The 16,160-nt window shown below is 45.7% G+C and overlaps 1 protein-coding gene across 1 annotated transcript in view; it reads left to right on the forward strand.

Moving 5' to 3' along the window:
• The window catches only part of Rhpn2 (rhophilin Rho GTPase binding protein 2), a 62,117-nt gene that overhangs the window by 9,977 nt on the left and 35,980 nt on the right, over positions 1–16,160 (forward strand). Inside the window, exon 3 of the mRNA XM_031386197.1 lies at positions 10,945–11,060. Coding sequence (XP_031242057.1) covers positions 10,945–11,060 — 116 coding nt within the window. The remainder of the gene's footprint in view (positions 1–10,944; positions 11,061–16,160) is intronic.

A 16,160-nucleotide genomic window follows, 5' to 3' on the forward strand; every position in this document is an offset into this window, starting at 1 on the left:
GACAGGAGAAAAGCCTCTGACCTCCATATATGTACCCATATATGCACACACATATTCAAGTGATCATGCACGTATACACACACACATTAAAAAAAAAAAAACTAATACAAAATGTAAGAGCTAAAGAGATGGCTCAGTGGTTAAGAGTACTTACTGACTGTTCTTCCAGAGAACCAGGGTTCAATTCCCAGAACCCACATGGTAGCTAACAACTGTCTGTAACGCCAAGATCTGACACCCTCACACAGACATATATGCAGGCAAAACACTCATACACATAAAATAAAAATAAGTAAATTAAAAGAATAAAGGGTTGGAGAGATGGCTTAGCAGTTAAGAGAACTGCCTGCTTTTCAGACGACCTAGGTTTGATTTCCAGCCCTAACATGGTGGCTCGCAACCATCTATAAAGGGATCTGACGCCCACTGCTAGCATGCAGGTATACATGCAGCAGAGTCATCTGCATAAGATAAATAAATAAACAAATAAATATTTTTTAAAAGAAAATTTAAAAAGAAAACCAAGTGTTGGGCTGGAGAGATGGCTCAACGGTTAAGAGCTCTACTGATCTTCCAGAGGTTCTGAGTTCAATTCCCAGCAACCACATGATGGCTCACAACCATCTGTAATGGGATCTGGTGTCCTCTTCTGGTGTGTCTGAAGACCATGACAGTGTACTCAGATAAATACAATAAAGGAATCTTAAAAAAAAAAGAAAGAAAGAAAGAAAGAAAGAAAAAGAAATGAAATTTAAAACAAAACAAAACAAATGAACAAACAAAAAAACCAAGTGTTGATTGCCTGGGATGATGGAAATTTTTTGGATTTTTGGGTGGAGCGGTGAATATATATATATATATATATATAGGCATATATGTTGTCCAGATGCATTGAGCTCTGCATTTAAAATTTGTGTTTTATAATGTGAAAATTAACCTTCAGTTAAAAAAAATAGCATAGCAAAGGAAATAATAAACTGGTCCCTGTAACTGAGAAGTCTGGAGCAATGGCTTCAGGTCTGGCTTGATCAAGGTTCCAAATGCTCTCACTAAAGTTTCCTTCTGGTTGTGGTGCTGTGGTGGCACATGCCTTTAATCCTTGCATCTGGGAGGTAGGCAGAGCTCTGAATTCAAGGCCAGCCTGGTCTACAGAGTGAGTTTCAGGACAGCCCAGACTCTTCTGGTCTGTTCTTTCTAGGTAGATTCAGTTTCTAGGGAGACACTCTCCTAATACATCTAAGAAACCACAACCCCTTTTGTGGGCTCAGTATGTAACGCATAGAGATACTCCTATCTGCAGTGCTGGGATTAGAGGTGTGCAATGCCACACCCAGCAGGGGCCTCTTGGTGATAAGCTCTGATTGAGCACAATGGTCATTCCCCACCCCTGTACTTTTCCTTGATCCAGTCTTAGTTCCAGGGACTTGGTTTTCCAATTCTCCAGGCATGAGTCACACGTTCTTCCTCCTGGGAAGGGGGTGAGAGAACAGGGATGTATCTCTATGACCATCCCAGGCTTTGAGATGGGAAGTGTTCACCCAAACACTGTGAGGTGAAGCACATGGCCCTCTCAGCCAAGAATCGCATGGCTACCTACACTGCTGTGCTGCAGCGACCACCACCCAGCTCACCTTAAAGGGGCAGGAGGGACAGAGCTGAAGTTCCCTTCCAGCCTGTGCTGCTGCTGGGGGCTCCAGCTGCTCACTGTCCTCTTTGCCTTCCAGCTGCACGGTCCAGGATGCTGTACCTAGATGCTGTACCTGGGGAATGGCCTTGAAGCTGCTAGCAAGGAGAGTGAGCGTGCGTTTGTTCGTTCTCTCAGAACTTGCTTTTCTTGGGTGCTAGTTATCTGACTCTTTCAGTTTGTTTGGTTTTTTTAAGGCTTATCTTTACTTTCAAACCATGTATGTGCACTTGAGTGTGGGTTTGTGCCTGTGAATGCAGCTGCCTGTGGAGGCCAGAAGAAGATGTTGGATCCTTGGATGCTCTGGAGCCTGAGTTACCAAGTGAGCAGCAAGCACTCTTAACCACTGAGCCATTTCTCTAGCTGCCCCCTCCCAGGCCCACCCTGCCCACTTCAGGTTTTAAGAGTAACTGAGGGCTGGAGAGATGGCTCAGTGGTTAAGAGTACTGGCTCTGAGTTCAGTCCCCAGCAACCACATGGTAGCTCACTACCGTTTGTAATGGGATCTGATACCCTCTTCTGCTGTGTCTGAAGACAGGGACAGTGTACTCACATATATAAGATAAACAAATCTTTTTTTTTTTAAAAGAGTAACTGAAATGTTCAGATCTAATCTTCTGAGGGAACCAAATGGACCTGTGTAGGATGCTCACATTTATTTTATTTTATTTTATTTTTTATTTTTAAGGAGAGCTCTATTATGTAGCTCAAGCTGGCCTTGAACACATCCTCTTTCCTCAGCCTTTCAAGTGATGGGATTACAAGCTTGTACCTGCTACCTGCACTCAGACACATCAGAAGAGGGCATCAGATCTTATTATGGATTGTTGTGAGCCACCATGTGGTTGCTGGGATTTGAACTCAGAACCTTTGGAAGAGCAGTCGGTGCTCTTCCAGCCCCAATGGTGACTCTTAAAGTGTAACAAATAGGTAATTCATTTGTGTCTGAGTTCTAGGCCAAGCTGGTATGATAGCTGGTCTGTCTAGTATGTGCAGGGTCCTAAGCTCAAATCCTATCATGGCCACCAACACATGCATGCCTGCACACGTGTACATATGCACACAGAGACACAGGCATGCACACATGTATGCATGCACACACATGCACATATACACACACAAAGTAAGACCAGAAATGAGACATATGTGGTGGAACTCACCAACACTCAGTAGGGGTTCCTGGGTAGCTTAGCCCCTTGTGGTCCCATTGCCTCTTTCAGGGGGTCTTCTTGCCTACGTTTACCTCTCTGGGAACTTTGCAAGCAGCTGCGTGGGCTTTTTGTGAGTTCCAGCGGTGCCCAGCATTCCTACCTGTCAGTAAGAAGTAATGTAGTTTTGAGTCCAGTAACTTAGTCCAGTATAATTCCCTGCATTCCTATGCCTTATCTAGAAACTGGAGCCTATGCTTGTTGGCTGCTTAGAGCAGAGATTTCTAGAAGTTGGGTAAGGTATAGGAACAGGAAAAAAAGTTCTTTTAAGCTGGAATAGATGCTTATCTGAGCTTCAAGAAGGACTCCATTCTTAAAGTGTCTGTGAAGTATCATTGGTGGGCTGTAGCACTCTTGAGTCCAGTTGGACCAGCCCTCCTTAGGGATTTTTATCCCTTTACTATTAAACCACCTTAACAGTAAAAGCATTTTTCATGGCTGGAGAAATGGCTTGCCGGTTAGGAGCACCTGCTGCTCTTGCAGCGGACTCGGGTTCAGTTCCCAGCACTCAGAAGGCAGCTCACATTTACGTGTAACTCCAGTTCTAGGGGAGCTGACACCCTCTTCTGTCCTTCACAGGCATTGCGCACTCGAATGCAGGCAAACACTTGCACTCATGAAATACAAACAAGTAAAAGCTGAAGGAAGTTTAATAGTTTCTGGGGGAAAAGAAAGACACCCTGTGCTCCTTGAAAAGGTCTCTTGTAGCCTAGGCTGGCCCAGAAGTTCTGATCATCCTACCCTCTCCTTCTGAGTGTTGGGATTGTAGGCATGCACACACATGCCTGCATGACTTCATGCATGCTAGGCTAGGAAAGCACAATTAAGATCTTTCCCAGGCCCCCCCATTTTTTAAAATTTAAAAATAATGTGTGTATACAAGTAAGCACAGTGCCCACAGAGGCCAGAGGTGCTGGATCTCCTGGAGCAGGTGTGAGCTGTCTGATGCGGATCCTGATCCTCTTCAGGAGCAATACAGGATTTTAATTGTTGAGCCATCTGTCTAGCGCCTCCCATGCCCCCCCCTCTTTTTTGGCATGGTTTCTATCTAGTATAGACTGGCTTCAAACTCACTATGTAGTTCAAGCTGGCTTTGAACACACAATCCTCTTGTCTCAGACTCTAAGTGCTGGAAGAGGCTTCCTCATTCTAAGTTTAAAAAGTCAGGGACTAATGGTCTATATTAGATACTTGCTTTAGGATCTGTTCCAACCCAAGATTCTGAATATCTGTGCAATTTAGAAGGCAGCGAATGCTACCACCAATGCAAATGTGATCAGAGCAATTTGATTTTTTAATTTATTTTTAATGTATATGCATTGGTGTTTTGCCTGCACATACATCTGTGTGAGGCTGTTGGAGTTGTGAACTGCCCCGTTAGGTGAACTGGAGTCCTCTGGAAGAACAGTTAATGCTCTTTACCTCTGAGCCATTTCTTCCTGCCCTGGCCTCAGAAATTTGAATATAGAGGAAAGTATCTTCATGGGACTGAGAACTAGGTGGGGTGGGAGGGTGGAATCCTTGCTGGAGGGATGCTAGTTCCCTTCTGGGAAGAAGGAATGAGAAAATCCTGAGGAAGGATGGTAACTCGTGTCTCTCTAGTCCAAAGGCCACATTCTGGGGCCCCTGAGCAGGCTAGGCTATAGATGATCTGTCTCTCTTCCCAGGGGTCCAGGCCAAGGGTGCCAGAGTGGTGTGGGTGTGGTTGTGGGTGGGGACTGGAGCAGGTGGGAAGGAGTTGATTGGGGTTGATAGTGTAAGGTTCCACTTGTCAGATCTGAGCACCCTGCCTACTGGGACACTCCCAGGGAGTAGCCACTGGCCCTAGAGATAAGCCTCACCAAGGAATTCATTCAGACCCCACCTATCTGAGCTAGGGAGAGCACCATTGTGTTTAAAGGAAATGTTTGCTGATCTGAAACTTGGTAGGTGATAAGGAGGGGCTAGGGATGTACCCCAGTGCTAGAACACTTGCCTAGTGGGTTCAGTCGCCAGCACTACAAAAAGAAAAGGGGAACAAATACCTCAGGAAATCATAGGCAGAGAACACAAGCAGATACCGATAAAGACATCTAAGAGACTGTCATATAAAAAGCTGCTTTCTTGGTCCTGGGAGACCGAGTTTCTAGTTTTCAAAGATGAAAATTAGTGCTTTGGGGGCAGGTCAGAGGTTCAGCAATAAAAAGGTGATTGTCACCAAGGTTGACAACCTGAGATCGATTCCCAGGACCCACGCAAAAGAGAACCGACTCCCACAAGTTGTCCTCTGACCTTTACTCACATGCCGTGACAAGTGTGACCCCACATACACTAATAATAATAAAAAAATGTTTTTGGAAGCTTGGTAGGACGATGTACATCTATAATCTCCTTTCCTCTCCTCCTGCTTCTGCCTCCCAAGTGCTAACATTTATAACCTCAATGTTCCAGAGGCTGAGGCAGGAGGATTGATGTAAATTGGAAGCTGACTTGGGCTGCATAGAGAGACGCTGTCTTAAAATAGAAAACACATAATAAAACAGAACAAAACCAAACTTTTGAACCCAACAAAAATGAGATGACCCATTTTGAAAGTGGACAAAGATTTTGAGTTAGTAATTTTCCAAAAAAGATGTACAAATGGCTATAAGCCCATGAAAAGCACTCAGCATTTCCTGGGCTTGATTTCCACAACCAAGGAGATGCCATGGGGCAAGAAGTCTTCCTGATTTAGGGCCTAAGGGCTCCAGCAATATTCTCCACAGTGACCAGAGTGGTTTTATTTCACGTTTTGTAGGAGAGCTGGGCAGTACTAGGGATGAAACCCAAGGCCTTGCTCATGCCAGGCAAGCCCTGTGTGTTGAGTCATATCCCTAACCCAAGCCAATGAAAGAGTTGACTCATGGTGACATGTCACACACACCAGGATGGTATGCTGGCTATTTGATGTCAGGTTGGCACAAACCTAGACGTATCTGGGAAGAAAAAATGCCACCATAATAAGATGGACTTGTAGGCAAGTCAGTGTGGTTGTTGTCTTGACGAGGGAGCAGTCTAGCTTCTGGTCCAGTTCCCGCCATCACTGAGGGCTGATAGTGGATGGTTACCAGACAGTTGTGACATGAAAGAAAACATTTTCTTCCCAAGCTTGCTTTTGGGCATGGTATTTTACCACAGCAATAGAAACTTAAGTCAGGTGGCTGTCATTAAAAAAAAAAAAGTAGGTCTGGGGCTGCAGTTTAGTAATGGAGGGGAGTACTTGATCCTCGATCAACCAGTGAGGAGTTGGGTGTGTGGCTCAGTTAGAGAATACTTACTAATGGGAATATAAAATAATATAATGACTTTGACAAATAGTTAAACACAGAATCAACCACATAATCCCTAGGTATATAGAAAAAAAGTCAGCAATGTTTGTTTATTCAGAGAAACAACTTGCATAGAAAATGAGATTTTAGGTTTTGTTTTGTTTTGTTTTGAGACAGGGTTTCTCTGTGTAGGCCTAGCTGTCCTGGAACTCACTCTGTAGACCAGGCTGGCCTCAAATTCAGAGGTTCATTTGCTTCTGCCTCCTGAGTACTGGGATAAAAGGTGTACATCACTGCCCAGCAGATTTTAGTTGTTCTTAAACACACACACACACACACACACACACACACACACACACACACACACACACATGCTTCCTTTCCCTTGTCCTGAGCCATACCTATTATGAGAACCATAGGGAGAGAAAAACAGATTATCTATAGTCTAGCCTGCTCAGGGGCCCCCTAATCAGCGGCCTTTGGACTAAAGGGTTAGAAATAAGTTACTTTCTTTCCTCAAGGTTTTCTTGAAACTCTTCCTCTCCTCCTCCTTTTTTTAAAGCTTTTTTTTGGGGGGGGGTGCAGGGTCTTATGTAGCTCAGGGTGGTCTTGAGCTTGTTATGTTGCTAAGACTGCCCTTGAATTCCTGGTCCTCCTGTTCTCAAGTTCCACGTACTGGGATTTTAGGCATGGGCCACCATACTGCACCTCTAGCCGTATTTGTGACAGCAAAAAATGAGATCACTTCAGATGTCGAGCAACTGGTAAATGGTTAAACAGAACAAATGTTGTCTGCTTACCTAACGATGAAAGAGTGAGTTGGGTGCAGGCAGGCTGTGATCTGAGTGAACTTTGAAAACAACGTGCTAACCAGGTGTGGGGCACTGGTCCATAAGCCCAGAATGTAGGAAGCTATGGCAGGGGGAGCACAGATTAAGGCCAGCCTGGGCTATGCAATCATACCCTTTCAAACAGTGAAACGTGGTAATAATGGGGTAGGGGAGGAGAAGAGAAAGCTAAAGTACTTAGGGGACTGGAGTTCAATCCCTAGCTGCATGCTTGTGAACACTGACGAGGTAGAGATGGTGGAGCCCGGGTCTCTCTGAGCAGCTGCTCTAGCCTACTTGGCGAGCTCCAGCAAGTGAGAGATTGTATCAACACAAAGATGGATGGTACCTGAGGAATGACACCTGGGGTTGCGCTCAGTCGCGCACCCCCCCCCCATGTATGCATGTACACATGCATGCTCGTATGTGCACACACAGAGAGAAGACAACAATGCACTGTGTGAGAGAAGACAGACAGAAGGACACATATTGAATGTTTCATTTATGTGAAGTATCCACAATTAGCAAAATCTGTTCAGGTTCATTGAACAGAAAAACAAAAACAAAACAAAAAGGCCCTAAAAACACCTAGCAGAACTCAGGGATAAGGAATGGATGCTCAGTTTCTTTTTGAGATGCTAAAATGCTCCAAAATCTGAACTTGGAGATGGCCATGTATTGTGGTGAAGATGTTAAAGAACACTGGTTTGGGTACTTTTTTATTCATTCAGTTGGGGATTGAACCAGGGCCTTGAGCAAAGTAAGCCAGAGCTCCATGTCTGAGGGCTATCTTCAGGTCCTGGATGCTTTAAATGGTTGGGTGGGTAGCATTTTTGTTTTGTTTTCCAGACAGGTTTTTGCTATGACACCCGGTTCTGGAACTCATGACCTTACTGCCTCAGCTCTGCCGAAGTTACAGGTATGTCCAGCCAGAACTGGTCAGATGTTTAAGGGCAGACTTCTGAAACAATTACATTGTGAGCCATTCCTTTCTGTAACTCGATGCTATCAGTTAAGGAAATATTTACACAAATGTAACTATGTACAGTGACTTTTTTGTTGTTGTTGTAAGAGCAACTAAAATCTCATTTCTCAGGCGTCTTGGATACAGTGTAATCTTTTCTATCTTTGCTATACCTTAGCATCCTTAGACTAATTTTTTTTAAAGATTTATTTATTTATTATATGTAAGTATACTGTAGCTGTCTTCAGACACACCAGAAGAGGGCGTCAGATTTCATTATGGATAGTTGTGAGCCACCATGTGGTTGCTGGGATGTGAACTCAGGACCTTCGGAAGAACAGTCAGTGCTCTTACCTGCTGAGCCATCTCGCCAGCCAGCCCCTAGACTAATTTTTTTTTTTTTTGCCTTTCAAGACAGGGCCTCACTATGTAGCTGTGGCTGTCATGGAACTCACTATATAGACCAGGCTGGCCTCAGACTCCAAGATCCACTAGCCTCTGCCTCCTGAGTGCTGGGATTAAAGGTGTGCACCACTGTGTTCAGCACATTCTTAGACTCTTAAGACATGACCATCTCACATATTACCTCGTCCAAGATTTTCCACCTCTACCACTGTTTAATGTTTAATTCTTTAATCTCTGCATGTGTGGCTTTGTGGGTATTCGCATGCATGTGTGTGCTTCTATGTGTGTGTGTGTGGGTGTGCGAGATACTTTTTTCAATACTTTTTTCAAACCCATGAGATCTTACAATGCTTTTCTTCTAGTGTTCGACTTATCTCAGTAGTGTGACCTCCACGTTACCTAAAGTAGTCGCAAGTGGCAGTTCTTCTTTGATAGTCCATTCCAGCATCCCATCTATCTCTTTATCCTAAATGGTGAATATTATGGTGTATAAATTTCAGTGACAGCATAAAGCTGTTAGTGAAAAGAAAATGGAGCTTTAGTCCAATGACAGCGAGCAGAAGGGATGTCTACAGGGTCAATTTGTATGCTTTTCTTCCCTGGAGGCCTACTGGCTGGCTCTGGGCTAGCTTTAAAGGGGCTCTAGATTGACTTCCCTAGAAATATATCTCGGAGAAAACACTCCAGACTTAGGAAAAATGTGTGTTCATATATGTGTACCAAATGAAAATACCAACTTGGGCGTGTACTAGGGCACCTGCCCTGGTCATGCACAGCCCCTGCTTGCTCGAATCCCCAGCACTGTTGAGCAATCTTGTTTGTTTGGATACAATTATTGTTATTTTGGTGTCTGTGTGTACTATGGCATGCCTGTGGAAATCAGAGGTGTTGTGGCCATTATTCTGGTGTTATGTGTGCTATGGTGTGCCTGTGGAGGTCAGAGTTCAAGCTGCAGAGGCTTGTTCTTGCCTTCTACCACGTGGGTCCCAGGATTTGAACTCAGGCCCTCAGGCTTGGCAGGAGGTGGCTTTGCACACCAGCCTCTTTTGCTTGTTTACTATTTTTATTTTTGAGACAGAGTCTTGCTTTGTAGCCCAGGCTAGCCTGGAACTTGCAGCAATCCTTCTGCCTGAGTTTCTGGAGATTTTAGAAATGAGTCACTGCACCTTGCTTCTGTCTTTAAGGAGTACTGTTTTCTAAGGGGAAATTTTATTTATTTGTTTTTATTATCTTTAAGTTTCTGTATGGTATGGAGGTATGTGCACATTAGTGCAGGTGTCTAAGGAGGCCAGTAGGGGGCATTGAATCTCCGTGGAGCAGGAGTTAAGAGGTAGTGGTGATATGGGAGCTGGGAATTGAACTCAGGTCTCATATAACAGCAGTACATGCTCTTAACCACCATTTCTCAGCCCCTTTGGGAAATTCTTGAGAGTACAATGAGAGTGTATAGCATGTATAGCAAGCCATGAGTCCCACAGTGCTGGAGAGGGTTATGTGGTGGGCCACAGGCTGCTTTTAGGGTGGCTGTGGTCAGGGCTGGCCCTGGCTAGTGTATGGGTGTCCAGCTCTTAGAGTGTTATCGCCGGCTCCTGACTGATAAGGTTGGTGCACTGTGCCCAGACAGAGAGTGTGGACAGTGCTTCTCCTCTCCTGGATTCTGGAGATCTGGCCTGTACTGGGCTTGGGTACCTTTGTAACCAACACTTAGAGAGCTGGTTTGAGCAGAGATGCTACATACACGGTGGTGTATTTTAATATTGGGGAAGAGGATTGTGCCGCTATTGTGGTGAGAGAAAACAGACTGGGCCACAAGACAACCAGCTCACAGTGTCTGTTTCTGGGCTGTGTTATTATGATTTCTTGGTTTGTTTCGAGACAGGGTTTCTCTGCATAGCCCTGGCTGTCCTAGAACTCACTCTGTAGACCAGGCTGGCCTCAAACCCAGAAATCTGCCTGCCTCTGCCTCCCAAGGGCTGGGATTAAAGACATATGCCACCACCACCCGGCTATTATGATTTTTATGTTTTTTTTTTTTAAATGAGTTTTCTTACTTTATTTTCTACATTGTCATAAATTTTTTTTTTCGAGAATACAATTGCCACATTTCTCCCTTCCCTTCCTTTCCTCCAAACTCTCCTACAGGCCCCTTTCCAGTCTCCTTCAAATTCATGGCTGCTTTTCCACTAATAGCTATTGCATGCATATATGTATACACACATATATATTCCAAAATATAACCCATTCAGTTCATATAATGTTGCTGGTATGTATGTTTTCAGGGCTGAGCCTTGAAACACCAATTGATGCACTCTCCTGGGGAGAAGCCCCCCTCCCACTGGGGCTGGGGCTCTTCTCAGTTGCCTGTAGTTCTTTGTGTGGGGTTGAGGCTTCGTGAGCTCTTCTGTGTCTACTTCGGTGTGTCCATTAGGGTCTTCTTTGATCAGCTCCTGTTTGGGCAGTTTTGACGGTGAGACTTTATGGGTTAGTTAAGCACTTTTTTTCCCTCACAGAATGTCATCATTTTGGGTATAACTGATCTCTGAACAGGTGTCTCTTCTTTTCTGCTCAGGGTTGTAATCCCCTTGCACAAACCGGCCGGAGCAAGCTGCAGAATCAAAGGGCTGCCTTGAACCAGCAGATCCTGAAGGCTGTGCGGATGCGGACAGGAGCCGAGAACCTTCTGAAGTGGGTACCTCTGTTTCTGCTGCCTCTGCCAGGAGCTCTGGCTCTCCTGAGAGACTGTCTGATGGACAGACAGAGCCCAGAGCCTCAGCTGGGGCCTTGCTTTTTCAGCTTTGAGATTTCCTTCCCAGAAGACTGGGCTGTCTGGACAGGTCCTTTTCTTGCTCAGAGCTTGGTCATGTTAAAGACATGTTTTGTCCACCCTGTGTTTGTAGAGAATTGTGACAGACAGTGGAATCACAGTTATGTGTGTATGTGTGTTTATTTTAATTTCATGTGTATGAGTGTTTGCCTGCATGTATGTGTGTGCACCATGTGGAACCTGGGGCCCATGGAGGCCAGAAGAGGGCATTGCAGACCCCCTGGAACTGGAATTGCAGATGGTTATGAGCCACCATGCCCAGTGCTGGGAACAGAACTTAAGTCCTCTGCAAGAGCAGCCAGTGCTCTTAACTGCTGAGCCTCTGTCTCTCCAGCTCTCAGTTGTAGCCATGTTGTTTACAGGCCCAGTTACTGTCTTAGCATTTGCTTCTGGGCATGACTCCTTTCTCCACTGCTCAGAGCTACGCCTGGTAGGGTCAGTGCTTGGTGATAAGAGAGGGGACAGCAGAAAAGAAAGAATGGGACATTTCTGTTACTAGGAGTGTCCATCTTTCTGATGAGAGGAGTCATAAACAGGACATGGTGGCACATACCTGTGGTTTCAGCTACTGAGGGGCTGGGGCAGGAGGATTGTTTGAACCCCAGGGTTTGAGACTCCTAGGCAAAGTAGCAAAACCCCCTTCTAGGAAAGCATGAGAGTTAATGAGAGAGGTGGAGCAGGTTGTGCCGGGTACTCAGTGCTGTAAGGTGGAGATAAAATAGTTACCTATCAAGCAGAGTTCAAGAAAGCTGTACCTACGTCTAGACAGCTGTAAATCCTCCCCACACCCTTAAGTGCAGTGTGCCAGCTTGCTAAGAGTGCAGACTCTTCCCTCAGAGGACAGCCTTTGGCTCTCGGTTCTCTCGCCTTCCATCCTGGTAAGGCTGGGCTTATTTCTGGCCTTTGGAGCATGCGGCATCATGAGTATTGAGTAGCGGGTACTTTTACTTGTCACCTCCCCCTGCCCTGCCCCCTTCAGAGGTCTACTGGGTAGTTCTTTGGTTTTATGAGACAGGATCTATGTAGCACAGGCTAACTTAAAACTTTCTCTGTAGTTAAGGATGCCCTTACACTCCTGATTCTCCTGCTTTTGCCTCTTCGTGTGTGTACGTGCGCATGCATGCATGTGCACGTGGGTGCATCCCCATGCAGAGCATAACTTTGTGCAGTCGGTTCTCTCCTACCATGTAAAATCCTAGGGATCGAACTCTAGTTGTCAGGGTTGGCAGCAAGCACCTTTATCTGCCGAGCCACCTGGCCAGCCTGTTTTAGAGTTTTTTTTAATTTGTTTGTTTGGCTGTTGTTGTTTGTTTGTTTTATTTTGTTTTAGTAGCAGACACTAGAGCTGTTCTGTTCGCCTTGCTCTGTTAACAGCACCAGCAGACAACCTCTCTACCCAGGCCAGACTCAATCACACTTGCTGTCAGGTTAGCAGTTGTTTAGCTGATAGGTTGAAATAGGGTGGGACAAGGTTGTAAATGATTCTCCTAGAGGCTGATAAGCTTAAAGTGTCCCTGTGTAAGGACTGTTAGAGGAAACCTGGAGGTATTTATTAATCTGACTCAACGCACCTACCTTTAGAGACTGTTGTTAGAGGAAACCCGGAGGTATTTATTAATCTGACTCACCTGACACCAAAGTTTCCTGAAATCAAGGAGGGCATCAGGCCAAGCCTCACGCTGGCCCCACAGTGTCCCTGGCTGCTGCTATTAGCAGCAGGCAATTACTGTCATACATTGGGCATGGCCGTCCTGTCCTCAGATTGCCTGATGTCCTACTAAGATTCTCTGATGAGGATAGAGCAATTACAACACAGGCAAGAGGGCATTTGGGTAAACATCCCCAGGAATACAGGCTTGGAAATGAGGGTTCCCACCATTAACTGCACGGGCCACCATAACTGGGCAGAAGCAATGGGTGGGAAGGTTTCAGGTCCTCCCCTTCCCTGATCCACATCAGCCAAGAGCCAGTGAGCTTCCTAGAACTTGCTGGGAGCTGGCTGGTACTTTGAAGAGCTTCAGGCTGGGCCCTGGCGGCAGTCTGCCCTCTGGGTTCCTTTCCCTCCCTTGAGAAAGGCAAGGTAGAAACCAGATAGTATTTCTGAGGCAGAGAGATTAAAGCAAGTTGTTCAGTTTTAACTAACTAGTTCTTTAGTCAAAGAACAGGCTGCTTAACCATGCTGGTTAAAGCTTCCGATGGCCTTCTTACACTGCTATTTAGACTGAGTCAGGAGACCCTCACTCTGAGGCTTGCGAGTGTCTGTGAACCTGCTGACAGGTGAGTGAGTGGGCCAGGGCCAGCTCCATGCAGGGATCTGTGAGGAATGGTGGGGGTGGAGGAGTGTGCAGCATATTTCCCAGGCTGGCCTGGAACTGGGGAGATCTTCCTGTCTCAGCCTCCTTAGTGCTGCTTTTACAGACATGCATTACAACATGTACAGTCATTCTCTTTCCCTCCCTTCCCCTTCCCCTTCCCTCCCCTCCCCTGCTCCCTCTCCTCCCCCCATATTTCCTCCCTCTTCCTTCCTTTCTTTTCTTTTCTTTTCTTTCCTTTCCTTTCCTCTTCTCATCTTCTCTCTCTCTCTCTCTCTCTCTCTCTCTCTCTCTCTCTCTCTCTCTCTCTCTCTCTCTCTCTCTCTCTCTGTTTCAAGACAGAAATGACTCTGTAGCACAAGCTGGGCCTTGAAGTAGTGAGGATCCTCCTGCCTCTGCCTCCCAAGTGCTGGGATTGCAGATGTTGCTGCCACACCCAGATTTCCTGTATGAATAAGCACTCTACCAACTGAGATACATTCCCTGTGTTCTGTTTTTGTTTTGTCTTGTGTTGTTAAGAAAAGAGTCTCACTTTGTCTCCCTGGCTGACCTGGAACTCAAGCTTCTCTTGCGTCTGCCTCTCCACATTCCAGATTTGAGGACTGTGCCATCATGCTGGGATTTTAAAAAAAATCTTAGGATCACTGAATCCTTAGGATTAGTGGTGGCGCGCACCTTTAATCAGCACTTGGGAGGCAGAGGCAGGTGGATTTCTGAGTTCGAGGCCAGCCTGGTCTACAGAGTGAGTTCCAGGATAGCCAGGGCTACACAGAGAAACCCTGTGCTTCCCACCCATTGCTTCTGCCCAGTTATGGTGGCCCGTGCAGTTAATGGTGGGGACCCTCATTTCCAAGCCTGTATTCCTGGGGATGTTTACCCAAATGCCCTCTTGCCTGTGTTGTAATTGCTCTATCCTCATCAGAAAACAAACAAACAAACAAACAAACCCAAAAACCAAAAAAACTTAGGATCACCGAATTTTTAAATATTGGCAACCAGTTAAGGGGTAAAAGAGCCATACATACACTGACAACCAAGTGAACGAGTCACTTTGTGATGACTGAGGCTGGGTGGCCTTGGCTGTCATGAGGTTAGTGATTGCTCACATGGTCAGTTCCAAGCAGCTCAAGCATGCTGGAATGCCTGAGTGCCCTTTGGCCTTCAGACTGATGGCTGGTCCTCTATCTGCCTTCTTTGAACATTGAGGACAGATCTGATGCCTTATCGATGGTCTGTACTGGGCACAGAGTGCCCCCTATCCCTGCTTGAATCCCTGGCAGAGTGGACTGTGAGAATGGTTCTGGCAGAACAAACTGGCAGAGTAAAGACATTTTGCCAGAGTCTTGTCAGGCTGCCCCACACGGTCTCTATAGCATAGGAGAGAACTGGAGCCAGAGTGGAACCTGTTCTTACACGGACAGGTTTTTGTTGTTGTTGTTGTTTTTGTTTGTTTGTTTGTTCTTTGTTTTTCAAGACAGGGTTTCTCTGTATAGCCCTGGCTGTCCTGGAACTCACTCTGTAGTCCAGGCTGGCTTCGAACTCAGAAATCCACCTGCCTCTGCCTCCTAAGTGCTGGAATTAAAGGTGTCCTCCCGGTTGGAGAGTTTTACTAAAAGGTTTGGAAGAAAGTGAAATTATTCTAAACTAAAAACGAAGAGCTGATGTGATCCAACCACAGAGGCCTTGTGTACCATCCCAGCACCACTCAAAAACAAACAGGGATACAAGGATCAGAATGTGAATGTATTGTTTGTTTTTATATTGGACTTTTCATGACAGATATGGGGGGTGGGGGTGGGGGTGAAGATACTTCAAAGAGGCTGGATTTAACAGGCAGTGGTGGTACAGCACTCTGGGAGGCAGAGCCAAGAGGATTGAGGCCAGCCTGGTCTACAGAGCTAGTTGCAGGATAGCCAGGGCTATACAGAGAAACCCTGTGTTGAAAAAGCAAAACCAAAATAGTAAAAAAAAAAAAAAAAAAAAAAAAAGAGACTGGATTTAGTTAGCTTGTTGGATCCTTTTGTTGGTCCTGGGTCAACTGGATCCATTGATCTGGGCCTAAGGAGAGGATCATCCTGTGTCAGGTGGATGTGCCCTGAGGCACCTGGGCAGTAGGGCAGGACAGCAGCAGGGACAAGAAAACACCTTTCTTTTTTTTTTTCCCCCTTTAAGATAGATTATTTATTTGTTTAATGTATATGAGTACACCATTGCTGTCTTCAGACACACCAGCAAAGGGCATCAGACCTTTTGTTGTGAGCCACCATGTGGTTGCTGGGAATTGAACTCAGGACTTCTGGAAGAGCAATTGGTGCTCTTAACTGCTGAGCCCAAGAAAGCACCTTTCAAAGGCATGTACCTAGTGACCTCCCTTCTCTGACCAGGCCCCACCTCCTAATGTTCCACCAATGCCCCATAATGCCTCCCTGTTAGGAATCCATGGCTAGGTTAACATTGATGAAGTCAGAGACCCTCATGATTCGGCTACTTCCTCCAATCCCCATTTCTGAGCACTGCTTGGAGACCTTCAACACACCAACTTTTAGGAAGTACTTCCTCTCCAAACTAAAGCTGTCCCTGACACCTTACCTGTCCAGTTAGAAGTAAGGAGGCAAACACCAAGCCCTTCTCCATGCAGTTTAATCAGGA

Source organism: Mastomys coucha, unplaced genomic scaffold (genome assembly GCF_008632895.1).
Source record: "Mastomys coucha isolate ucsf_1 unplaced genomic scaffold, UCSF_Mcou_1 pScaffold21, whole genome shotgun sequence".
Classification (NCBI taxonomy): Eukaryota; Metazoa; Chordata; class Mammalia; order Rodentia; family Muridae; genus Mastomys; species Mastomys coucha.